General features: G+C 36.7%; 1 protein-coding gene across 3 annotated transcripts; it reads left to right on the top strand.

Moving 5' to 3' along the window:
* Positions 1-4,126: 4,126 nt before the first annotated feature.
* Positions 4,127-15,208, top strand: LOC147305342 (scavenger receptor cysteine-rich type 1 protein M130-like). Of its 3 annotated transcripts, none has more exons than XM_086277648.1 (19): positions 4,127-4,187; positions 5,233-5,553; positions 5,757-5,852; positions 6,505-6,720; positions 6,837-7,028; positions 7,146-7,300; positions 7,489-7,633; positions 7,862-8,170; positions 9,195-9,500; positions 9,786-10,082; positions 10,448-10,756; positions 11,354-11,650; positions 11,941-12,213; positions 12,605-12,771; positions 13,200-13,308; positions 13,514-13,702; positions 14,137-14,229; positions 14,789-14,938; positions 15,024-15,208. In XM_086277648.1, exons 1-19 carry the CDS (start codon positions 4,127-4,129, stop codon positions 15,206-15,208), a joined length of 3,870 nt encoding a protein of 1,289 aa, XP_086133774.1. The 3 variants fall into 3 exon arrangements, with proteins under 3 accessions (XP_086133774.1, XP_086133773.1, XP_086133775.1); XM_086277647.1 differs by having other exon boundaries at positions 14,137-14,232; XM_086277649.1 differs by lacking the exons at positions 4,127-4,187; positions 5,233-5,553; positions 5,757-5,852 and having other exon boundaries at positions 6,564-6,720; positions 13,200-13,302; positions 14,137-14,232.
* Positions 15,209-18,919: the final 3,711 nt, after the last annotated feature.

Below are 18,919 nucleotides of genomic sequence, written 5' to 3'. Positions count from 1 at the left end.
TGTAGGATCAAACAGATTTTCCCACCAACAATTTATTAAAAAAGAAATAAATAAATAAAAAAAGGCAACCTTTCTTTTAGGGGGCATGCATATTTGAAAAAGTCACCCACTGATGTCAAAACTTTATGTTGCATTAACATTAGTGTCTTAATTTTTAGACACTAGCAAAATAATGTAAAGGAAGATATAGTATTTGTATTAACTCCTCCGAACCTTGACATCACTTTTTTGATTTGTTAAACTACCTGTAAATCATTTAAGCTCAAAAAAGGCACCTAACTCAAAGGATGAACGACTGTGCCCACACGTAACATACAAGTGAGCATAAAAATGCATATTTAGACACCATGTTACTGTGTTTCCATTTCTTTGGCTGCATTTAATTAAATTTGACAAATATAGCAGTTTATTAGACATCAAGCAATATTTCTGCAGCAACACTCTAAGTCCCAGAGAACTTTTTGGTGAGAAGAAGTTTCAGGCCTAAATAATTATTTATTGTAGATGAATAGTATCTGAAACACATGTCATCAAGAGACAGGAAAAAATCCAGGAAAGACCTGATATCTGTGACCTGACTGATGCATCTGCCACTTCAGTTGTTCTTTTTACTGTTTACCAAAGTTTAATCAGTGGAAGGGTGACTGTCAGGAAGCCATAAGGAAACAGGGAGAAAACTGTTGAGGTATGCCAAAGTACACAAGAACTAGAGTAAAAATCAGTGGCAAAAGGGGGTTATAGAGCCATAAACCAATATGAAGAGCTTGGTTCGAATCAAAGAAAAACTTTGTATGTCCTTCAAAAAGCTTGGAAAACTATTTCTCTACACTAAATATTCAAACTACAAGTTCATAATTTGTTGAAGACTAAAGGTGGACATATCAAATATTGACCTTCAAGCTTTTGAGAATTCTACATGCTCTCTTTTTGCCTCTTTATACCGTATCTCCATCTTGTCATGTTTCATGCACCCATTTTCCAAGCAAAATAAAGACTTTTACACAGCAGTGTAGTAACATTAGAGACAGACTTGATAGGTGTGTGTAATGTGTTCCTCCTTGTGTTCTACAGTTTCTGAAAAAAGTAGAAATAATCTTAATGACAGCTGGGATAGGCTCCAGCGCCCCCCGCGACTCTGAAAAGGAGAAGCGGAAGCGAATGGATGGATGGATGAATCTTAATGCTAAAAGTATATCAGTTAGCAGTTGCTAACAGCAGTAACCATTCTAGCACATGCAGCATATGGCACAATGACAGTGATTGCATCCATACACATGCTGCATTAAGGGCAAGCATAAGTCTTGTTCTACTATTATTACTCCTGCCGCCACACTAATATCTTCCAATTAATCCTAACATTATCCTCCAATTTTACACAAAAGGCAGTTAAACAACTACTTGGTGGCCAGGACTCCAGAGTGGATGAGGTTTACTAGTTTATAATGAAGGTTACTGCAGCCACATTAGTTACAACTTCCAACTTTATCCAGAATCCTGTACATTTCGTATGTTTGGCACGGTATAAAAAGTATGACATGTTTTGATCCTTTGAGACAGCTAGCATCAAGCAGATAATTCTTAAAAAACAGATAACTCCTTTAATGACTTATTTCTTTTCTGTCTAATGGCACCAGTAGCACCTGGATTTTTGTTGCCCTGGTGGTGAATGTAGTTTAGCAAGTTACTAAAGTGCACTTGAGAATATTTTTTGCAGTTAGTCACAGCTCTGAGAAGTCTCTAGCCACAAACCCACAGCCCTGTGCAGTTCTCTCATACTTTCAGTTTACACCTGGGACCACAGTTTAAGCAAATTCAAATGTAAAACTTGTAAACATCAGAATGGATATTATCATTAGAGTAACTGTACTCACAGCTTATCATGATATGCATGGATAGCTATTTACTTCTCCTAAGGCTACATATATAAGGCTACATAAGTCATTTTCTTTCAACATTTTTACACAAATTTTCTGCATTTTGTGCAGAAGAGACAAATTTGGACAATTTCCAAAAGTTATGTAGCAGAATTTCCCAAGTACAGTAAAATGAAGCACTTAGAATACTTTTTAATATTAAATTCTAAGTCTCATTTAGTAGGATGAATGTGACACGTGTAACACAAAAACAAAAATATTAATGGATTACCCCCCCCCCCCCAATTTTGGAGTTTTCAGATGGTACACTTGTTTAACTCAGAAAATAATTGACTAACTTGAATGTATGCAAATTTACATTTTAATATTTTCTTCTCTGCCACCTCCGATTATTTAAAAAAATAAATAAATATGGTTCAAAGTTTGAATATACAGTCTGTGTAAATTACTGTTAATTTTAGCTTCATATATAAAATACCTTTTTACACATCTATTTTTTAAAAGACCTGTTGACCCTCATTCATGGCATTTTTCTTGCACATTGAAATCGAACGTAATGTTTACTGAATATTAAAGACAAAGATCTGTATCTGTATTTGGGTATTGCCTGTGTATTAGCTAATTAAATTATACATATATATAATAATAATAATAATAATAATGATTGCATTTATATAGCGCTTTCGGGACCCCTCAAAGCGCTTTACAATTCCACTATTCATTCACTCTCACATTCACACACTGGTGGAGGCAGCTACAGTTGTAGCCACAGCTGCCCTGGGGCAGACTGACAGAGGCGAGGCTGCCATATCGCGCCATCGGCCCCTCTGGCCAACACCAGTAGGTGGTAGGTGAAGTGTCTTGCCCAAGGACACAACGACCGAGACTGTCCGAGCTGGGGCTCGAACCGGCAACCTTCCGATTACAAGACGAACATTATTTATATATTAAAAAAGAAATAATTCAAGCAGTTTCGTATTTGAAAACACATGAATAAAATACAACTTCACACAATTTTGAACAGTATAAAGTTATATTTCATGATAATGCTAAAACAGAATATTTTTTAACATTTAATAGTCACAATATCAAAGGCTGCACCACATGCAAACAAAAAATGAATAAATAAATTAGTACATAGTCTAACCTGAATTTTCCAGTTAATATTCAAAATCATATTCTGTTAATTATGTGTATATTTTTCATTTTCAAAACCTATTCTGCCTACCTACAATACTGCCTACTACTGCCATCAAGATAATTTAGACTAAGAGGCAAATATTCATATATTTAGCAAAATATTTCCTCAGTTACATCGAGAATAGTTGTAACAATGTGTGAAGAAATGGACCGAAAGGGGTTTTTTGTGTTTGTTTTGTATTTATGTTTTTTTAAATATGTATCTTGGAAAGTATAAAAGCTAAAAAATTAACAGTAATCATTATGTATGTTCAACAGTTGACATAAAAACTGTCGAAGGTTTAACAGAAGATGTTCTAAAAAATTTCATAATTTGAGACAAGTGACCCAGGTCTCCATAACAAAAAATACGCTAATTTGTACCAGAAACTGATTCATGCTGAGTGTAAGAAAAACCAGTGAAAATTGTAGGCTTTTCTCTAAAAGACTTTTTCATCTTCAAACATGGTTTCAGATTTCGATGTTCCAAACAATGGCCTGAAAGGGGCTCAGTGTATAAAGGAAAATTTCACAGCACTTGTTTTACATGTTCAAACTTTGTGCAATAGAATGTTTATGTGAAATGGACAAGTTGAAGGAGAAATTTGGCTGATGTGAGATGGAATGACCCGCTTCTAAAAAATCTGATATTTCTCTAAGATGATGTTTGGTTTTCCTGATGATTACTGTATTTGCTGTTCCCTAAAGCAGCCTTTGTATTTAAGGACATAATGCTCTTACATATCAGAATTACTGAAAAAGGTTGATATTCAACTTTATTGAATTTATGTTTTATCAATAGTTGACCAATTTCACATTCTTATGGACGGTATGTTCTACCGTTGATATGTTTAAACATTTTTTCAATTTCGCAGCATCATAGTGAGTTTAAATTGAAAAGGGTATTGTATATGAAATCAGAGCACTTTTGTGTTAGTTTTCTTTTAGCCTAAGATAATATTTGTAACTTTGGCGCGTATGCTGCTCATTTCCTTTTTGGTGGGCGAAGCCACGGCTATATAAAGCCCAGCACATCGTTTGTCTGTCTCACTCTCAAGTCATGAGCTGTGGTGATGATGTGGTTCCTGCTCCTGTTTCTTCACATCGCTCACGTTGAGCTGGTGATCTCACAAGGTAAGTTTAGTTTCTTTAATTCTGGATGTTATTAATAGTAATAAATATTATTATGAATTTGAATTACGAATGAGTCTTTAAAATGTCTTTGAAATTTACGGGAAAAAAACTATAGAAATTAATAATTAATAAATTAATTAATTGATAATTAGTATACAATATTAATACTTTAAAAGAGTTAGAATGTAGATTTCAAACAAAGAAAACAATCAGTGTTATTTGTTTACACTCGCTACAATATCTTTCAAAGCTTAATGTAAAAATTGGTCTTTTTTGTGGGGCTAAACATAAAATACAGAATGGCAAAAATTCACAACCGCTAAAAGCTTCCATTGCTAAATCTATGTATGTTTCTATTTATAAAGACGTATAAACAAACATAGTGGGAAGCATGGCGGTGAAAGAAAATACCGGGTTCCAATCTAGTCTGGCGTCCACTTTAAGCTTTTTTTTTTATTGTGATTTTTGCATAATCCTTTCTGTGTGGAGCTGGCACAGCCACCTGTGTCTGCATGGGTTATCTCTGGGTACTCTGACTTCCTCTCACAGTCCAAACACATACATGCAGTAGGTTAATTGGTAAATCTAAATTAACTGTGTGTGTAATGTAAACACGAGTTTCTCCATATGTTAACAGATTGGTGACCTGTCCAGGGTGTTATCTGCCTCTTTCCCCATGACAGCTGGATTCCGACCGCCCAGAAATTTTATAAGCAGAATTGTTTGGATTAAGACTTAATGGATTCATAATAATAATAATAATAATAATAATAATAATAATAATAATAATAATAATAATAATAATAATGATACACAAAAACAATGTGTTTAGAAATATCTTGCTAAATATATTACAATAATAAAGTAAAACGTAAAGGCATACAAAACAAAAAATTATTATTATTATTATTTTTACTTGTATTCAGATGTTATGGCACAAACAAAGGTTTAAAATTTTATCCTTTGCAGTTCCCAAAAGTAAGTCATGAAACAAATCATAATTCTTATAATAATACTTTGCTGTATAAACCTTGTATGTTCCTAGCTGAGGACAAACTGATTCTAAAAAACAAAGAAGGCTACCCATGTGAAGGCTACCTTGAAGTCTACCATAACAACATATGGGGTTATGTTGGGGATACACACTGGAGCAACAACACTGAAAAAGTGGTTTGTAAGAGCACTCACTGTGGGGAACCTGTGGAGAACTCAGTAATAGATACTGTTAAGCCTTCTGAAGACAGACTGATCTGGCTCAATGAACTGAAGTGTGAAGGACACGAGAGCGCTCTGTGGAAATGTAAACATCCTGGTTGGAACTACAGCCATTACCCAAAGCTCACAGTGAAAAAAATTACATGTTCAAGTAAGTTTTTCAGATTTTTGTTTCTGTTGTTTTTTTGTTGTTGTTGGTGGGCTTTTTTAGTGAGCTCAGTGACAATGACTCTTAGCTAAAGGTTGTTAAGGTACATTAACTATATTGGAAATGACTTGATAAGATCGATTGTGATGTTTGTTGGTTTTTTGTCTGTGTTTGTATTTGGCTGGTTTATGATTGTGCTCTTCAAGGTAATATCACAATAAGCCTGAATGGACCCAAATGTGCTGGAGCTGTCCAGTACTCCATTGATGGCAAATCGGGTTACTTTTGTAAAGACAGATTGGGTAAGAGTGTGATTCATTCATGTATACATTTGTAGGTTCTTTTCTAAATGTTAACTGTACATAACTTCAGAGGAGAAACAAAGATAACTTTTTCTCAGTAAAATGCAAATGCAGTAAACAATACACAGCAACTTAGAGACAGCGTTTAAGATCAGCGTAATGCAATTATGGTTAAATAAATTCTAAACTAATGTCAGATAGTTTTAAATTTTAATTGACTCATATTTTCCAATAATGGTTGTAATTAAGTTACTTATTAAAATATCATTCAGTGAAGATTTTCACTAAGACAAATAATGATGATATATTTAATGTATAATCCCAATCGAAAATAAAAATGAAGATACTTAAGGAAAGTTACTTTTCACCATTGATACTTTTATATTCAAACACTATAGTCGCAGAATTAGAAGCTTCAACATTGTCTTGTTAAGCCTGAAATACTAAAGTATCACACTAAAGACAATCTCTTTGTGCTAAATTATCAGATTCATGCTACTATCAAATATCTTCTGTGTTTCAAAGGACAGAAGAGTTCCACTACTGTGAAAGATTCTTCTTGTTATTTAATGGTGTACTACTTCGATCACATTTTAAAATGTTGTACACTATTTTTGATTAACAAAGAATATATAATTCCTCTCTCTTAAAGAAAAAAAAGAAGCCGATCTTCTGTGTAAATATCTCGGGTGTGGTGAATTCAAAGAAATTCTTACCTTAAAATGGATGGATAGTGAAAGAAGCTCATCAAAGATGGAGCTCGATTGTTCAGCCTTTCAAAATGCAGACCCAGATCATCTGTGGCAGTGTGTGAATGGCAAACAGGACAATTCAGCATCATGCAAACCTGTTTCTGTCATATGTGAAGGTAACACACAGACACACACACACACTTACACATTATGTAAACCGATTTTAAAGCTGTGATAAAAACTGTTAAATATTAAATATGGTGGTGAATTCAGAAAGTGTTTTTATGAACAGGTCATACGAGATTGCAGCTCAAAGGAAATCTGTCAAATGTGTGTTCTGGGCAGCTGGAGAAAGAAGAAAATAACAACTGGGTACCTGTTCAACAGGACAACTTTGATTTTGATGTGTGCCAGCAAATGCACTGCGGTAACTCTCTCAGCCCAAACAACAGCACAAACAAAAACCTTAATGTGACATGCACAGGTAATTCAACACATCTATATTCCAACACAAACAACTTCCAAGCAAACACTTCACACTGTGAAACTGCTCTCTCTCTCTCTCTCTCTCTCTCTCTCTCTCTCTCTCTCTCTCTCTCAGATAAAGTTAAAGTAGTTCTGAAGCACTCTGGCAAAGACAGCAAGTGCTATGGTACAGTTAATATTGAAGTGAATGATTCAGTTAATCCTGTGTGTGCCTCCACCTGGACTAAAACTGAAGCTGAATTGGTCTGCAAGGAGCTTGGATGTGGGGAAGTGAGTGTTCAAGTTTAGTCACCATAAGTTACCTGTTGTTCTGATACATGGATACTGAGCGTTCATGTATCAGAAACTGTCCATACAGCAGTGCTACTGGATTTATTGTGATAAGTGTACTAACGTGCACCATTAATACTGGATGATTATCAATGAAATAACATAAACTCATAAATGCTTTGTTCTAGCTGATTTATACTGAAGAACATCAGAATTCAGGAGGGATAATGGACCATGTGAGCTGCAAAGGCAGCGAGTCCTCACTGTGGCACTGTCAGGCTCAGCATGGCAAGAACATCCAGTGTTCAAAACAACCTTATGTGGTGTGTTCAGGTGAGATACAGCAGTGGAAATGTACAGAGTGGCTGCTGATGGCCTTTGTCTGCTTTTATAATGAGATTTTAAATCCTGCAATAAATTCTATGTCGAGAGAGAAAATGAGTTACTTCATTCAGTGAATTTTCATAAATTTTCCCAAAATGTGTTCAGTAAGAGTTTAATTTAATGTATTTATTCTTTTTGTGTTTCGTGGCTGATAAATCTCTTATTGTCGTGGTACAGGCAGTGTGGAGGTGAAACTGGCAGATGGTCCTGGAAGATGTGCTGGAAGATTGGAGATAAAGCATGAGGGCCAGTGGAAGAAAGTTCCTGTAAAAGGATGGACAGACGCTCAATCAGCAGCTGTCTGCAAACAACTGCAATGTGGGGAAAAAGGCAAAACTGAAAAATTCAGTCAGGGTTCTGGTAGCTTCCTGTCAATAACGTGTCCAAGAAATAAGAAGATATCAAAGATATCTGAGTGTTTAACAGAAAACTCAAACAACCAATTTTCGGATCGGGAAACGGAAGCAGCTGGAATCACCTGTGAGGGTGAGTGTTATTTTTTTTATTTCTCTGCCCTTCAGTGACATCAACCAGAAAAACAATTTCCTTCCTTAAAGGAAGGCTTTATGTCTATATCTTTGGTCTTTTAGTTGCTGAACAAGTCACAGATGATATTGGTGAAGATGGATCAAGACAGGAAAAGCTGCAGACACACTAAAATATGATAAATTGTTAAAACCAGGAAAACAACATTTTCGTTCATCAATGTCAGTCAGAAGAAAAGCTCAGCTTAGTTAACTTCACTTTTTATTCCTACAGCTCCTTCAGGCTCAAAAGTCCTTCCATGCCTACAATTTAATTTTCATTGTTCATTCCATTTTAACATTTTTTTTCTTTAAAATACTTGACTGTTTACACAAATATTTAATTAAAAGATTATTTTGGCACAGTTACATGCTTAGTAATGAAAGTCTTACAGACAATGCTAATTTTTACCTATAAATAGAGATAAAACTAAGCACATTTTAACCTTATAAATGTTAAATTGGCCAAAAATTAAATTCGCCAGTAAAAAACAGTTGATTCAGAATGCTGCAGCACAAGTACTGACATGGACTAACAGTAGAGAGCAGATTTGTGATTTATTGGCTTCTCTTCATTGGATCCCTAGAACAAATTCCCTCTCAGACTACAGACTACTTATGGTTCCTAAAAGTGGAATAGAAGGCAGAGCTTTCAGCTTTCAGGCCCCTCTTCCTCTGGAATTACTTCCCAGTTTGGATTTGGTAGGCAGGCACCTTGTCTACATTTAAGATTAGGCTTCAAACCTTCCTTTTTGATAAAGCTTATAATTAGTGCTCAATAAGGTGACCCCGAATAATCACTTAGTTATGCTGGAATAAGCCCAGACTGTGGTATATCTCCATTCAGCTTCTTTCACCAAGTATGTATTTATGCACCACTTTCCTATTTTTGTGTCTATGTCTTTGTGAACCACTGACCTTTCAACAGGTAGACGACCTGCACAGCCACTTACTGTATATCATGTTTCTCTCTTTGTGTCCATCAGGTCACAAGGTGGTGTTTTTAAGTGGAACCTGTTCTGGTCATGTGGGGATAGAGCATGGCAGAGAAATCTACTGGCTCTCTGGGTCTAAAGAGACATGGAACCAAGAGTCTGCAGACACAGTGTGTCAGCAGATGCATTGTGGGAACGCTTCCAGGTTTTCTTTCAATTCTAGGGCTGATATGATTAATAAAGTTTGGAAAAACTCTTTTAGCTGCTCATCCAGAAAAAAGTCTCTTTTTGAGTGTAACCAAACTACACCTCTGCCTCCTGACCACCATAATTCTACTGCTTATGTGAAATGTTCAGGTAATGTGAAATATGAAGGAGTTAAAGTATAAAACTAAGAATAAGGTCATTATGGAATTGATTTATTGTGTCACTAGTTGTAATGTGATCCACTCAGAGGACACAATTTATTTATAACAGACTTTACCTTTTAATGTCCATAGATGTACATTCACCTCCTTGTTTTCTCTCAATCAAATTTCTACTATTTTCTATTTTTTCTGAAACCTAGCTTGGTCTAAGAAGTTGTGAAATATCTGCTGATACTAGTTTCCTCTTAAATTTAACTTTTTCATGTCACAACAGGAAATATTGAGATGAGGTTGACGAACAGCTGCTGGGGAAAAGTCAGGATTCGTGTAGAAGAGAAGGAAGGAGATATGTGTGGAGACACCTGGACAGAAGACAAGTCTGTGAAGCTGTGTGAAAAGCTGAACTGTGGGACGCCCATAAAAGCCCACAACAGTCCCAAAGATGGTGATATCCTCTTTAAGAGTTTACACCCGACAAATCAGACTACTGACCTGACACAGAGCATCTTTGTCAAAAACCAGGACAATGACAAGTCCTGTAAACAAAAACCAGCCTATGTTGTTTGCTCAGGTAATTAATTGTTTTTTTTTTTTTTAATATTTTTAGATTGCAAACATATAATAAATGTTGTGACTTTCCTTGGCAGAATGTTTCATTTTCAACTAATTTGCCTCCTTTGGAAAAAATTGCCAGTTTTATTGTTGCAGTTTATTGGATTGTTGAATTTTTGTCACTAAGTTACAGGATACCAGAATTTAAAAAACAAAAAGAGACTGATTTTTGCTTTAACATGAATCTGTTTTTAAATATTCCTTCAAATCCTTTTTGTGTTAAAGAAGCAAATTTGAATTTTTCTGAAGTTACCTTTTCATCTTTTCACTACGACTATGATGGATAATTAAAAATAAAGTGACAACATTACTAATTTGTTTCAGGTAGTGTCAAGCCCAGATTTAGCATTCCCAGTTACAAATGCTTTGGAAACGTAGAGGTGGAGTATGAGGGGAAGTGGATCCCTGTGTGCGAGGATGCTCTCAAAGACACTAACAATGGAAACACCATCTGTCAGGAGCTTAAATGTGGTGATGCTGTCGAGACTCTTCCCTACTTTGGACCTGCACCAGCAGATAAATTAGCCATTTCAAACCTAAACTGCATTGCAAATGCTAACAGTCCATTATCTGCATGCAGCAGTATTACTGCTTCTACAGCTGCCTGCAAACACAGTGGCCTCCGATGCTCTGGTGTGTATAATGATCTTTGTGTCAGCAGTTTCTGAATTATTCTTTGCTCCTTCAGCCTAATTTTAAAATAAAGGCTTTGAAACTGAATTGAAATTGAAACAAACTGAGACTAGTTTGTATTTCAGAAAAATGTTGAGATAAAAATAATGCTGCTTTCAAACTTTGACATGCTCGCCTTCAAAGGTTACTTTTAGTGAAATAAAGGGTAGAATATTAACATCCTCACCTCCATTAATGATATTTGTTCTACTCAGTTTTACTCTTTTCTTTTCTGCTTGTTGTCCATGTCACCAGTACGGCTCTGCCACACAGTCTGACTCACTTAATGTCTGGAATCAGCTGGAAACAGCTGGCCTGTGCAGTCTGATGGTTATAGAAATATCGCTGCCATCAGTTGTCATCTCTTTGTTATCACTCTATAAAATCATTTTATTTACACAGCAGTCAGAAGGGTAGCTAAACTTCAAAAGTGTAAAACTTTAAGTTGATGCAGGATCATAATGTCATTTCTGTGTGCAGAGTGTGTTATTTATATCATTCAGATCCTGTTGGTTACATCATGTTTTGTGAACTTTTTATTTCTCTTGTCTGTCTCAGAATGGAGGACGATGGTACCTGACAAAAAGGCCTGTAGTGGAACAGTGTTGGTTCACTGGAGACAGGGACTCAGTGCTGTTTCCAGAGAAAACTTCAATGAAACTGAGAAGGAAAAGCTTTGCCAGGATATGGACTGTGGTGGATACCAATCAACAAATAAAATCCACCCCCAAACAATTGAAATAGATTCTTTTTGGAACAAAAGCTTCAGCTGTGGTGAAAATCCAGGAAGCATTTGGGAATGTGAAAATAAATCCACACCCTCAAGGAAGGAGCCTGTCTTTATTGAATGCAAAAGTAAGATTTATATCAGCAGGACTGATCTTAAATGATCACAGACTTTTTACATTTGCACTGGAAACACTGAAGAGTGAAACAAGACACTCGGAGTGTGAAGGAGAATTATTCCAGATACACTGGATAAAGTAACAAACCAAAGCTAAAAGTGTTAAATGAACTATTTGATTATGGACTTGTGCTTCATATTTTGACTTTGCAGTGCAGAGAAGATTAACTGATCATTTCTACCTCAGCACTTTATGTCTTTATCAATACTTGACTGCAGTGTTTATTGCTTTCCTTCCCAGAGGAGCCCAGTGTCAGCATTTCACAGGGCTGCCGTGGGGAAGTGAGGATAGATGGCGTTCCAGTGTGTGCTAGTAACTGGGATCTATCCTACGCACACAAAGTTTGCCAAGAAAAGCTTTGTGGCAATGCTGTCTTGATTGAATCCAAAGCTTCATCAAAGGGTTCAGGTAACATTTACCATGTCAGCTGTGAAAAGTACCATTCCATCATTGGCCAGTGCAGGAGGACTAAAGGAAAGTGTGACAAAAATGTGGTGTTCATTACTTGTAGTGGTAAGTGTGAGTCCATACACCTCTCTTTCCATAAACTCATCCCTATATACAGTACATACATGTATGTCCTCTCTTAATTATGGTAGTATTTTAATTCATTATCTTGGGGTAATTGTTACAGGTTTTTGTTTTTTGCAAAAGGAAACATGACAACGACATTCTCAAATTGCTTATGCCACTGTTAAGGAACTTATTCCAGTTTCTGTAACAATGACCATTTGGCTTGTTCATTAGAAAAGTCATCTCAGAAATTTAAAAAATGTACAAATTATTTTTGTTCATTTTTTAAACACATTATGAACGCAAGCAGATCATCTCTAACATCATATTTGCCAGACAGAAGTGGATGAGCTTGTTTCCTTCTTTAAACACAGTTTCTTTGCTTTTACAGAAAGTGTAAAGTTCCGCACCGCTGAAAAACATGGAGGTGTCCTTTATGTCATTTATCGAGATAAGTGGGAAAGAGTATGTCCATTTAATCGTTCCGCAGTGTTAGAGAGAAAGCTCTGTGAAGAGATTAAGAAAGAAAACCATAGCATCTCTACGGAAGACAAACAGGTAAATCTTTACATTCTGTTTCTTGAAACCGGTCACTAATCTTTCTCGTATGCTACAAACCAAAATCATGGACAGTTTCCTGGCTCTGTGTCTCAGTTTATTTAAATCTAATAATGAAGAATGGAATGTGATTTTTATATTATTTAGGTTTATGAAATGGAAAGAAATGTATGGGAGGTTTAGCTGACTAAATACAAAATGCTCCAAGATTTTTAAGTTAAAAACTTACTGGACACTTTGCTGACACAAAGTTGCAGAAACGTAAAAGAAATGGACTGTCCTACCTTTGGTTTGGACTTCTAGTGACTTCTTTTGCTGTGTGTTGCTTTGATGCTTCAGTCAGGCCTGCTTTTTACTGCCAGAGATATTTTAGTGTTTTTTGTTCTGGCTGTATCACTAAATGTGAAAAAGTTTAAATTTGATTCAAGATAAACTTAGAAACAACACTGGAGTTCACTGATGTTACCATGGACATCAAGCGCTCTGTCAAACAACGTTCCTGTGAAAAAGTTTCTCCAGCTACAATCATTTGTCCCGGTAAGAGAATTCATGAATCCTTTCTTAATATCTTCTATTGGTTTCAGAAATATTCCTTCACATGTTTTGCAGAGAAGAGACTTTTTTAAAATCTGTAACTCTGAGCTTACTTACCTTGAGGTGGTGCAGATAAACATGATGAACCAACTACAGCTCTCACTGTGACTGGATCCAGAAACACCTAAGTGGCTTTGCTTTATTTCAGGCTATGTGAAACCAACTCCCACGCCAACATCACCCTCACCACCCCCACCACCCTCACCAACCTCACCACCTCCTTCTACATCCATAGCACCTATTATCGTGGGTGTGGGATTTCTTCTTGTTGTAATAATTTTGATTTCTGTATTTATACGATTTTGTGTCAAGAGAGCCAGGAAGTCCAAAGTTTCATGTGAGTATATTTATTACATGGCTTGTTTCTCTTTTAACAAATTACCTTAGAACGTATCAAAAACTAAACTGAACATGAGATCCATCCTCATCATCCAAGTTTAAAGAAAAAGGCGTTGGAGGCTTTTTGCCACAAGAGGGCAGTCTTTCAGCATACTGACTGAATTCTGACTTCAGACAGCATTTTAAATAACACAGTCACTGTTGCTGACTGAACAAGCAGCACATTAGCAAAGTCGAAGATTGCTTACTTGATTGAAAATGTACATACAAAACGTGTAGAATTACCCAAACCTGTGCGTGTGTTGCGATTTTCCTTGTCTTGTGTTGTACCCTGGTACACTGGTACATCACTGGTTCAATAGCACAGTGCATTGGTTAGACAGCTGTAGTTATGTACTCTATCAGTAAATGTGTAATACATTAATCTTTCAGCAAAAATGCTGCCTGGGAAAGAACTGGAGTTTGAAAGTGGGGAATATGAGGATGTCATAGACAAAGAAAATGAGATGGAAGACCTCAGTCATGGTAGTGTGTCATTTATTCATTCATTTGTTTATTGATTGATTGATTATTTTGTTCATTCATTCAGTTTTTTCATATTCGTGTTATTAATCCTAATCAAAGTCTAGATTTTAGTGTCATTTAAACATAACTAAAACTCATTATTTGTATTGTGGTAATGATGTGGTAATTTAAGAAGCAGTAATACCTAAAACACTGTTATACTTTACACTGATAATATTAATCATTATTACATATTAATACACCAATTGAAGTTATGTCTACTTAATTGCACTATATCATCAACTTGAGAGGTTCTGTCTATAGAAATGAAAACCTTACCTGAATTAAATTTGGCTTTACTTTTTGATGTTGTCTTCTTGCCTTGAGCTACTGCTTCTCCCTGATGTCCACTTAAAGGTGCACAATTTCCCTTTCAGCGTGGGCCTAAACAGAGATATAAAACAGATTTCAAATTACTGCACTAGTCAAGGTTCCGTTTTCATTAAAAATATGCACATATCTGAGATGTGGGCGTTTTGGGGGAAACTTTTTTTGTGTTCTCATGTTATTTTTCATTCAGGAGTCAGATCAGAGGCGGAAATGATCTCAGAGAAAGATGGGCAAAGTGTTTCCTCTTTACCTTATGAGGATATTGAAGCAGATGAGGCTCGACCCCTGACCTTCTCAGGCACGACTGCTCCTGCTGCCCGAGACATCAACGTTCATGAAGGTGTCCATAATGAAAGTACTAGCACTATCACAGTGTTTTGACTAATCAATGTTTAACATTTGCAATCTGATTTTCTTTGTGACAGATGGGGTGACTTACGAAGAGGAAGATTCACAGGAAAGTTATGACGACATTGGTATGATTACTGAAACTGCACAGACTACACCAGAGGTTCACAACAGCTCCCAAACAATTGATGACTTAAACACAGCAGCCCCAGGATTGGTGGAGAGAGATGAGGACTACCTAGAGCCAGATGTGGATGGGTGAGCCAAATATGGCTTTAGCACCTACTTAAAAAATCAGATCATGTAAAATTTGCCTTCCTTAAATGATATTATTTTAAATGGCTAAAAGAAAATTCAATTTGACCCAAAACCTCAGTGTAAAAAGTAGCAAAATCTGTCTTTTGATAAAGTTTGGCAAAAAACTTGAAATGTATAATATATAAAAAGAATGTTAAGTACTAGTATTCTATCTTTCTATTTTTTTGTTTGTTTGTAAACCTATAATTGAATGTAAGGTTTTTATAAACATCCTTACAGTGTTTCATATGTAACATTTATTATAATTAAATCTTTTATAATTATTACATTTTTAGGTTTGAACCTTTAAGTACTTCTAGTGATGCCTCAGAGACTCAGGAATTTGGGAAATGGTTTAGATGTTGAGTATCAAACTGTATGTTATGTATGCTATATATAGTTTGATACACAGCACAATAAGCCGTTTTATCCATAAGATGTCGGTTTTAGAGTCTCTGAAGTTCTAAAACTGAAAATAAAATGTCCCATTCTTTTAGGTTGTTGACTTGTTTGTTTGTTTGTTTCTTTCTTTGTTTCTTTCTTTCTTTTTTAAAATCAATGCTTCGATTCAGAGTGTTTTGAATAAAAATTCATTATCACACAATTTAATGTTCTATGTAATAACTTAATAATTTCTCCTGGTGATCAAAGCTAGAGTCATTGCTTGCTACCAATGTTAACATGAATAAGGTCATTGCTAAGGCACTGACAGACCAGCTAGCGCAGCTATTAGAAGACCACTGAGAAGAGAGACAGCGATACAAGCAAGGGGACTAATTTGTAAGCAGTGCCCCTCATATCTCGTGTAAACATCACATATAGCATCCCTGTCAGAGGCCTTGTTGAGGGATCATGGTGTAGCTGAAGCTGAAATAGATACAGCCTTCTCCAGACCTTCTCCAGAAAGTGATGCATATCTGTCTAATATGAAGAAATATGATAATATGATAAACCTTTACTGCAGTCTATAAAGAGTCTATAAAGTCTATAAAGGGTTTAGAGTAGTTATAAAACAGCTACCCGATCACCTGCAGAGGAATGGTTTATTCAGCCAGATTTAAAAGTCATCACAGTACAGAAAAAGCATCAGTGAAGGTCACAAATTATCAGATAGTTGACTATTATCTGTGCTTGTTCTAGTTGGCCTCAGTACTGTTGATCATAATATTTCATTACAGAGATTAGATCATGCTGTAGGTATTAAAAGTAGTGAACTGCAGTGGTTTGAATGATACCCATCTAATAGACTTTAATGTGTTCATTTCAATGGGGGAGTCTTCTTCATGCATAGTGGTTAATTATGAAGTTCCAAAAGTTTCTATGCTAGGACCCATTCTGGTTACATTATACATACTTCCCCAAGGCAGTTTTATTAGAGGGCATAGCATAAATTTTTATTGCTATGCAGATTGTCACTCCACCCTTTGGAGAAAGCTCATTTCCACCACTTGTATCCACAATCTTGTTCTTTCAGTCACTACCCAAAGCTTGTGACCATAGGTGACGGTAGGTACGTAGACTGACCGGTATATTGAAAGATTCGCTTTACGCTCAGCTCTCTCTTCACCACGATGGACCTGTGTGGTGTCAGCATCACTGAAGCCGCAGCACGAATCTGTCTGACCATCTCCTGCTTGCTTCTCCCCTCATCTGTGAACAAGACCCTGAGATCCTCCACTTGGGGCCGTAACTCTTCCCTTACCCGGCGTGGGCACTCCACCCTTTTCTGGTTGGGGACCATGGCCTCAGATTTGGAGGTGCTGATTCTCATTCCTACTGCTTCACACTCAGCTGCGATGGTGAGTGTGAAGTGGTCTGCCAATTCAGAGGTACCCCCCCCCCCCATCTCCAGGAAACATTGTAGAGGCATGTCAACCAAGACAGCCATACACATCCAGAGTCTTCAGGAATTTAGGGCAAACTTCGTCCGGATGATCTGATATCCTCGTATCGGTGTTGTTCCCACATCATCATAATAAATGTTGTTCCAGATTCAACATTGCAAGTGACCAGTCACATTGTTGTGACGTCCCCCTTTTGTGCCTTTGAAAAATACCGCCTTAAAAAAATCTAATTCACTTGCGAGAAGAGAAACCGCTTCTGTCCGCAGATCCAGGAACTTGAATTCTTTGCATTTCAGGATACTTTTCTTTAATAAACAGTAAGCATTATACATCCTTACAGAGGCGGTTTCTCTTCTCGCAAGTGAAGTAGATTTGTTTTTTTTCGAGGTCGCGGATGATGTCAGGAGAAGGTGATTGGTCACTTGCAATGTTGAACCTGGAACAACATTATTTATGATGACGAGGAAACAACACCAACACGAGGATATCAGATCGTCCAACTTCGTCCACCTAAGTGGCCCTGCCACCAAGGAGTTGTTTAGCTGCCTCAGTAACCTCCCTCCCAGAGATTGATGAGTTTCCTCCTCATCCCCAAACTCTGCTTTCTCTATGGAAAACGTGAGTGGGATTAAGAAGGTCCTCAAAGTATTCCTTCCTCAGTTGAGGTCAGCAGTGCTCCCTTCGTACTATACATAGTGCAGGTATAGCACCACTTTCCCCTCCTGAGTCACCTGATAGTTTGCCAGAATCTCTTCGAGGCAGTCCAAAAGTCTTTTCTATGGCCTTTCTGAACTCCTCCCAAATTGAGCCACTGCCAGAGCTCGTGCCAGGTCTGTCCAGCATCCTCCCCTACCTGATTACTCAACACTAGATGGTGATCAGTTGACAGCTCAGCACCTCTCTTCAATCGAGTGTCCAGAACATATGGCAGCAGATCTTGATGATATAATTACAAAATAGATCATCCACCTGCAGCCTAGAGTATCCTGTTGCCATGTATACATATGGACACCCTTATGTCGAACATGCTGTTCATTTTGGAAAAACTGTGGTTTGCATAGAAGTCAAGTAACAGAACACCATTCAGGTTCAGATCTGGAAGGCCATTCTTCCCAATCATGATTCCCATGATGCACTTAGCATTTCTCTTTCTCTCACCTCTTTTCACCCACAATACGTTTATACTCTAAACCTAATTATCAGTTATTGTTAACCTCTGGGTCTCTTCCACAGCATGTTTTTTGTCCTGTCACCCCCAACCAAGAGGACTGCCCCTCCCTGACCAGGGCTGGACTGGGACAAAAAATCATTCCAGGCATTTTGACTAGAGACCGGCCCACCAGGTATTATAGGAAAAACCATAAAGCCTTTGAATGAAAACAAACGTTGTTGTGACAGTGATGTACACTGTCTTGTTGGTACATATGTATCAATCTAATAAACTTAAACCTACACCATCCTCCCTATTCTGGTATTCTAAACAGTACTTAGCCGAAACCCAAAGACTGCTTGGTTGAGTTAACTTCCTGAACTATCTACAACATATGGTGGAAACCTGAAATTAAGACAGAGAAGACTAGAGGTGAGACATGATCATTACTGAATATTAAAAATAATAAATGACAGATTTAGTGATATTTTCATAAACTATTTATTTACCACATCAATAAACAGCATGGCAGGGCAAAATATTTTTTCTAACATGGCAACCTTTTAAAAGTGAAAGGAGACAGAAAGACAGGTGAGAAAGAATAAAACTTAACTGACTTTTTGATGGCATTTTACACAAAGTACTAATACAGTATCTAGAAAATGTGGGAAAATACTGGCAT

The sequence above is a fragment of the Aulonocara sp. 'chitande type north' Nkhata Bay genome, linkage group LG20 (assembly GCF_057382095.1).
Source record: "Aulonocara sp. 'chitande type north' Nkhata Bay isolate Kocher_YH1m ecotype deep benthic linkage group LG20, A_spYH_male_GT1.1, whole genome shotgun sequence".
NCBI lineage: Eukaryota > Metazoa > Chordata > Actinopteri > Cichliformes > Cichlidae > Aulonocara > Aulonocara sp. 'chitande type north' Nkhata Bay.
Note: the sequence above shows the minus strand (reverse complement) of the source record. Positions and strands in the feature narration are given on the sequence as shown.

Bases quoted from the DNA above. Each gene is read 5' to 3' on its own strand.
- LOC147305342 (XM_086277647.1), top strand. From the start codon at position 4,127: ATGATGTGGTTCCTGCTCCTGTTTCTTCACATCGCTCACGTTGAGCTG. The intron at 7,301-7,488 runs GTGAGTGTTCAA...GCTTTGTTCTAG, and splicing joins AGGAGCTTGGATGTGGGGAA to CTGATTTATACTGAAGAACA. The intron at 9,501-9,785 runs GTAATGTGAAAT...ATGTCACAACAG, and splicing joins TGCTTATGTGAAATGTTCAG to GAAATATTGAGATGAGGTTG.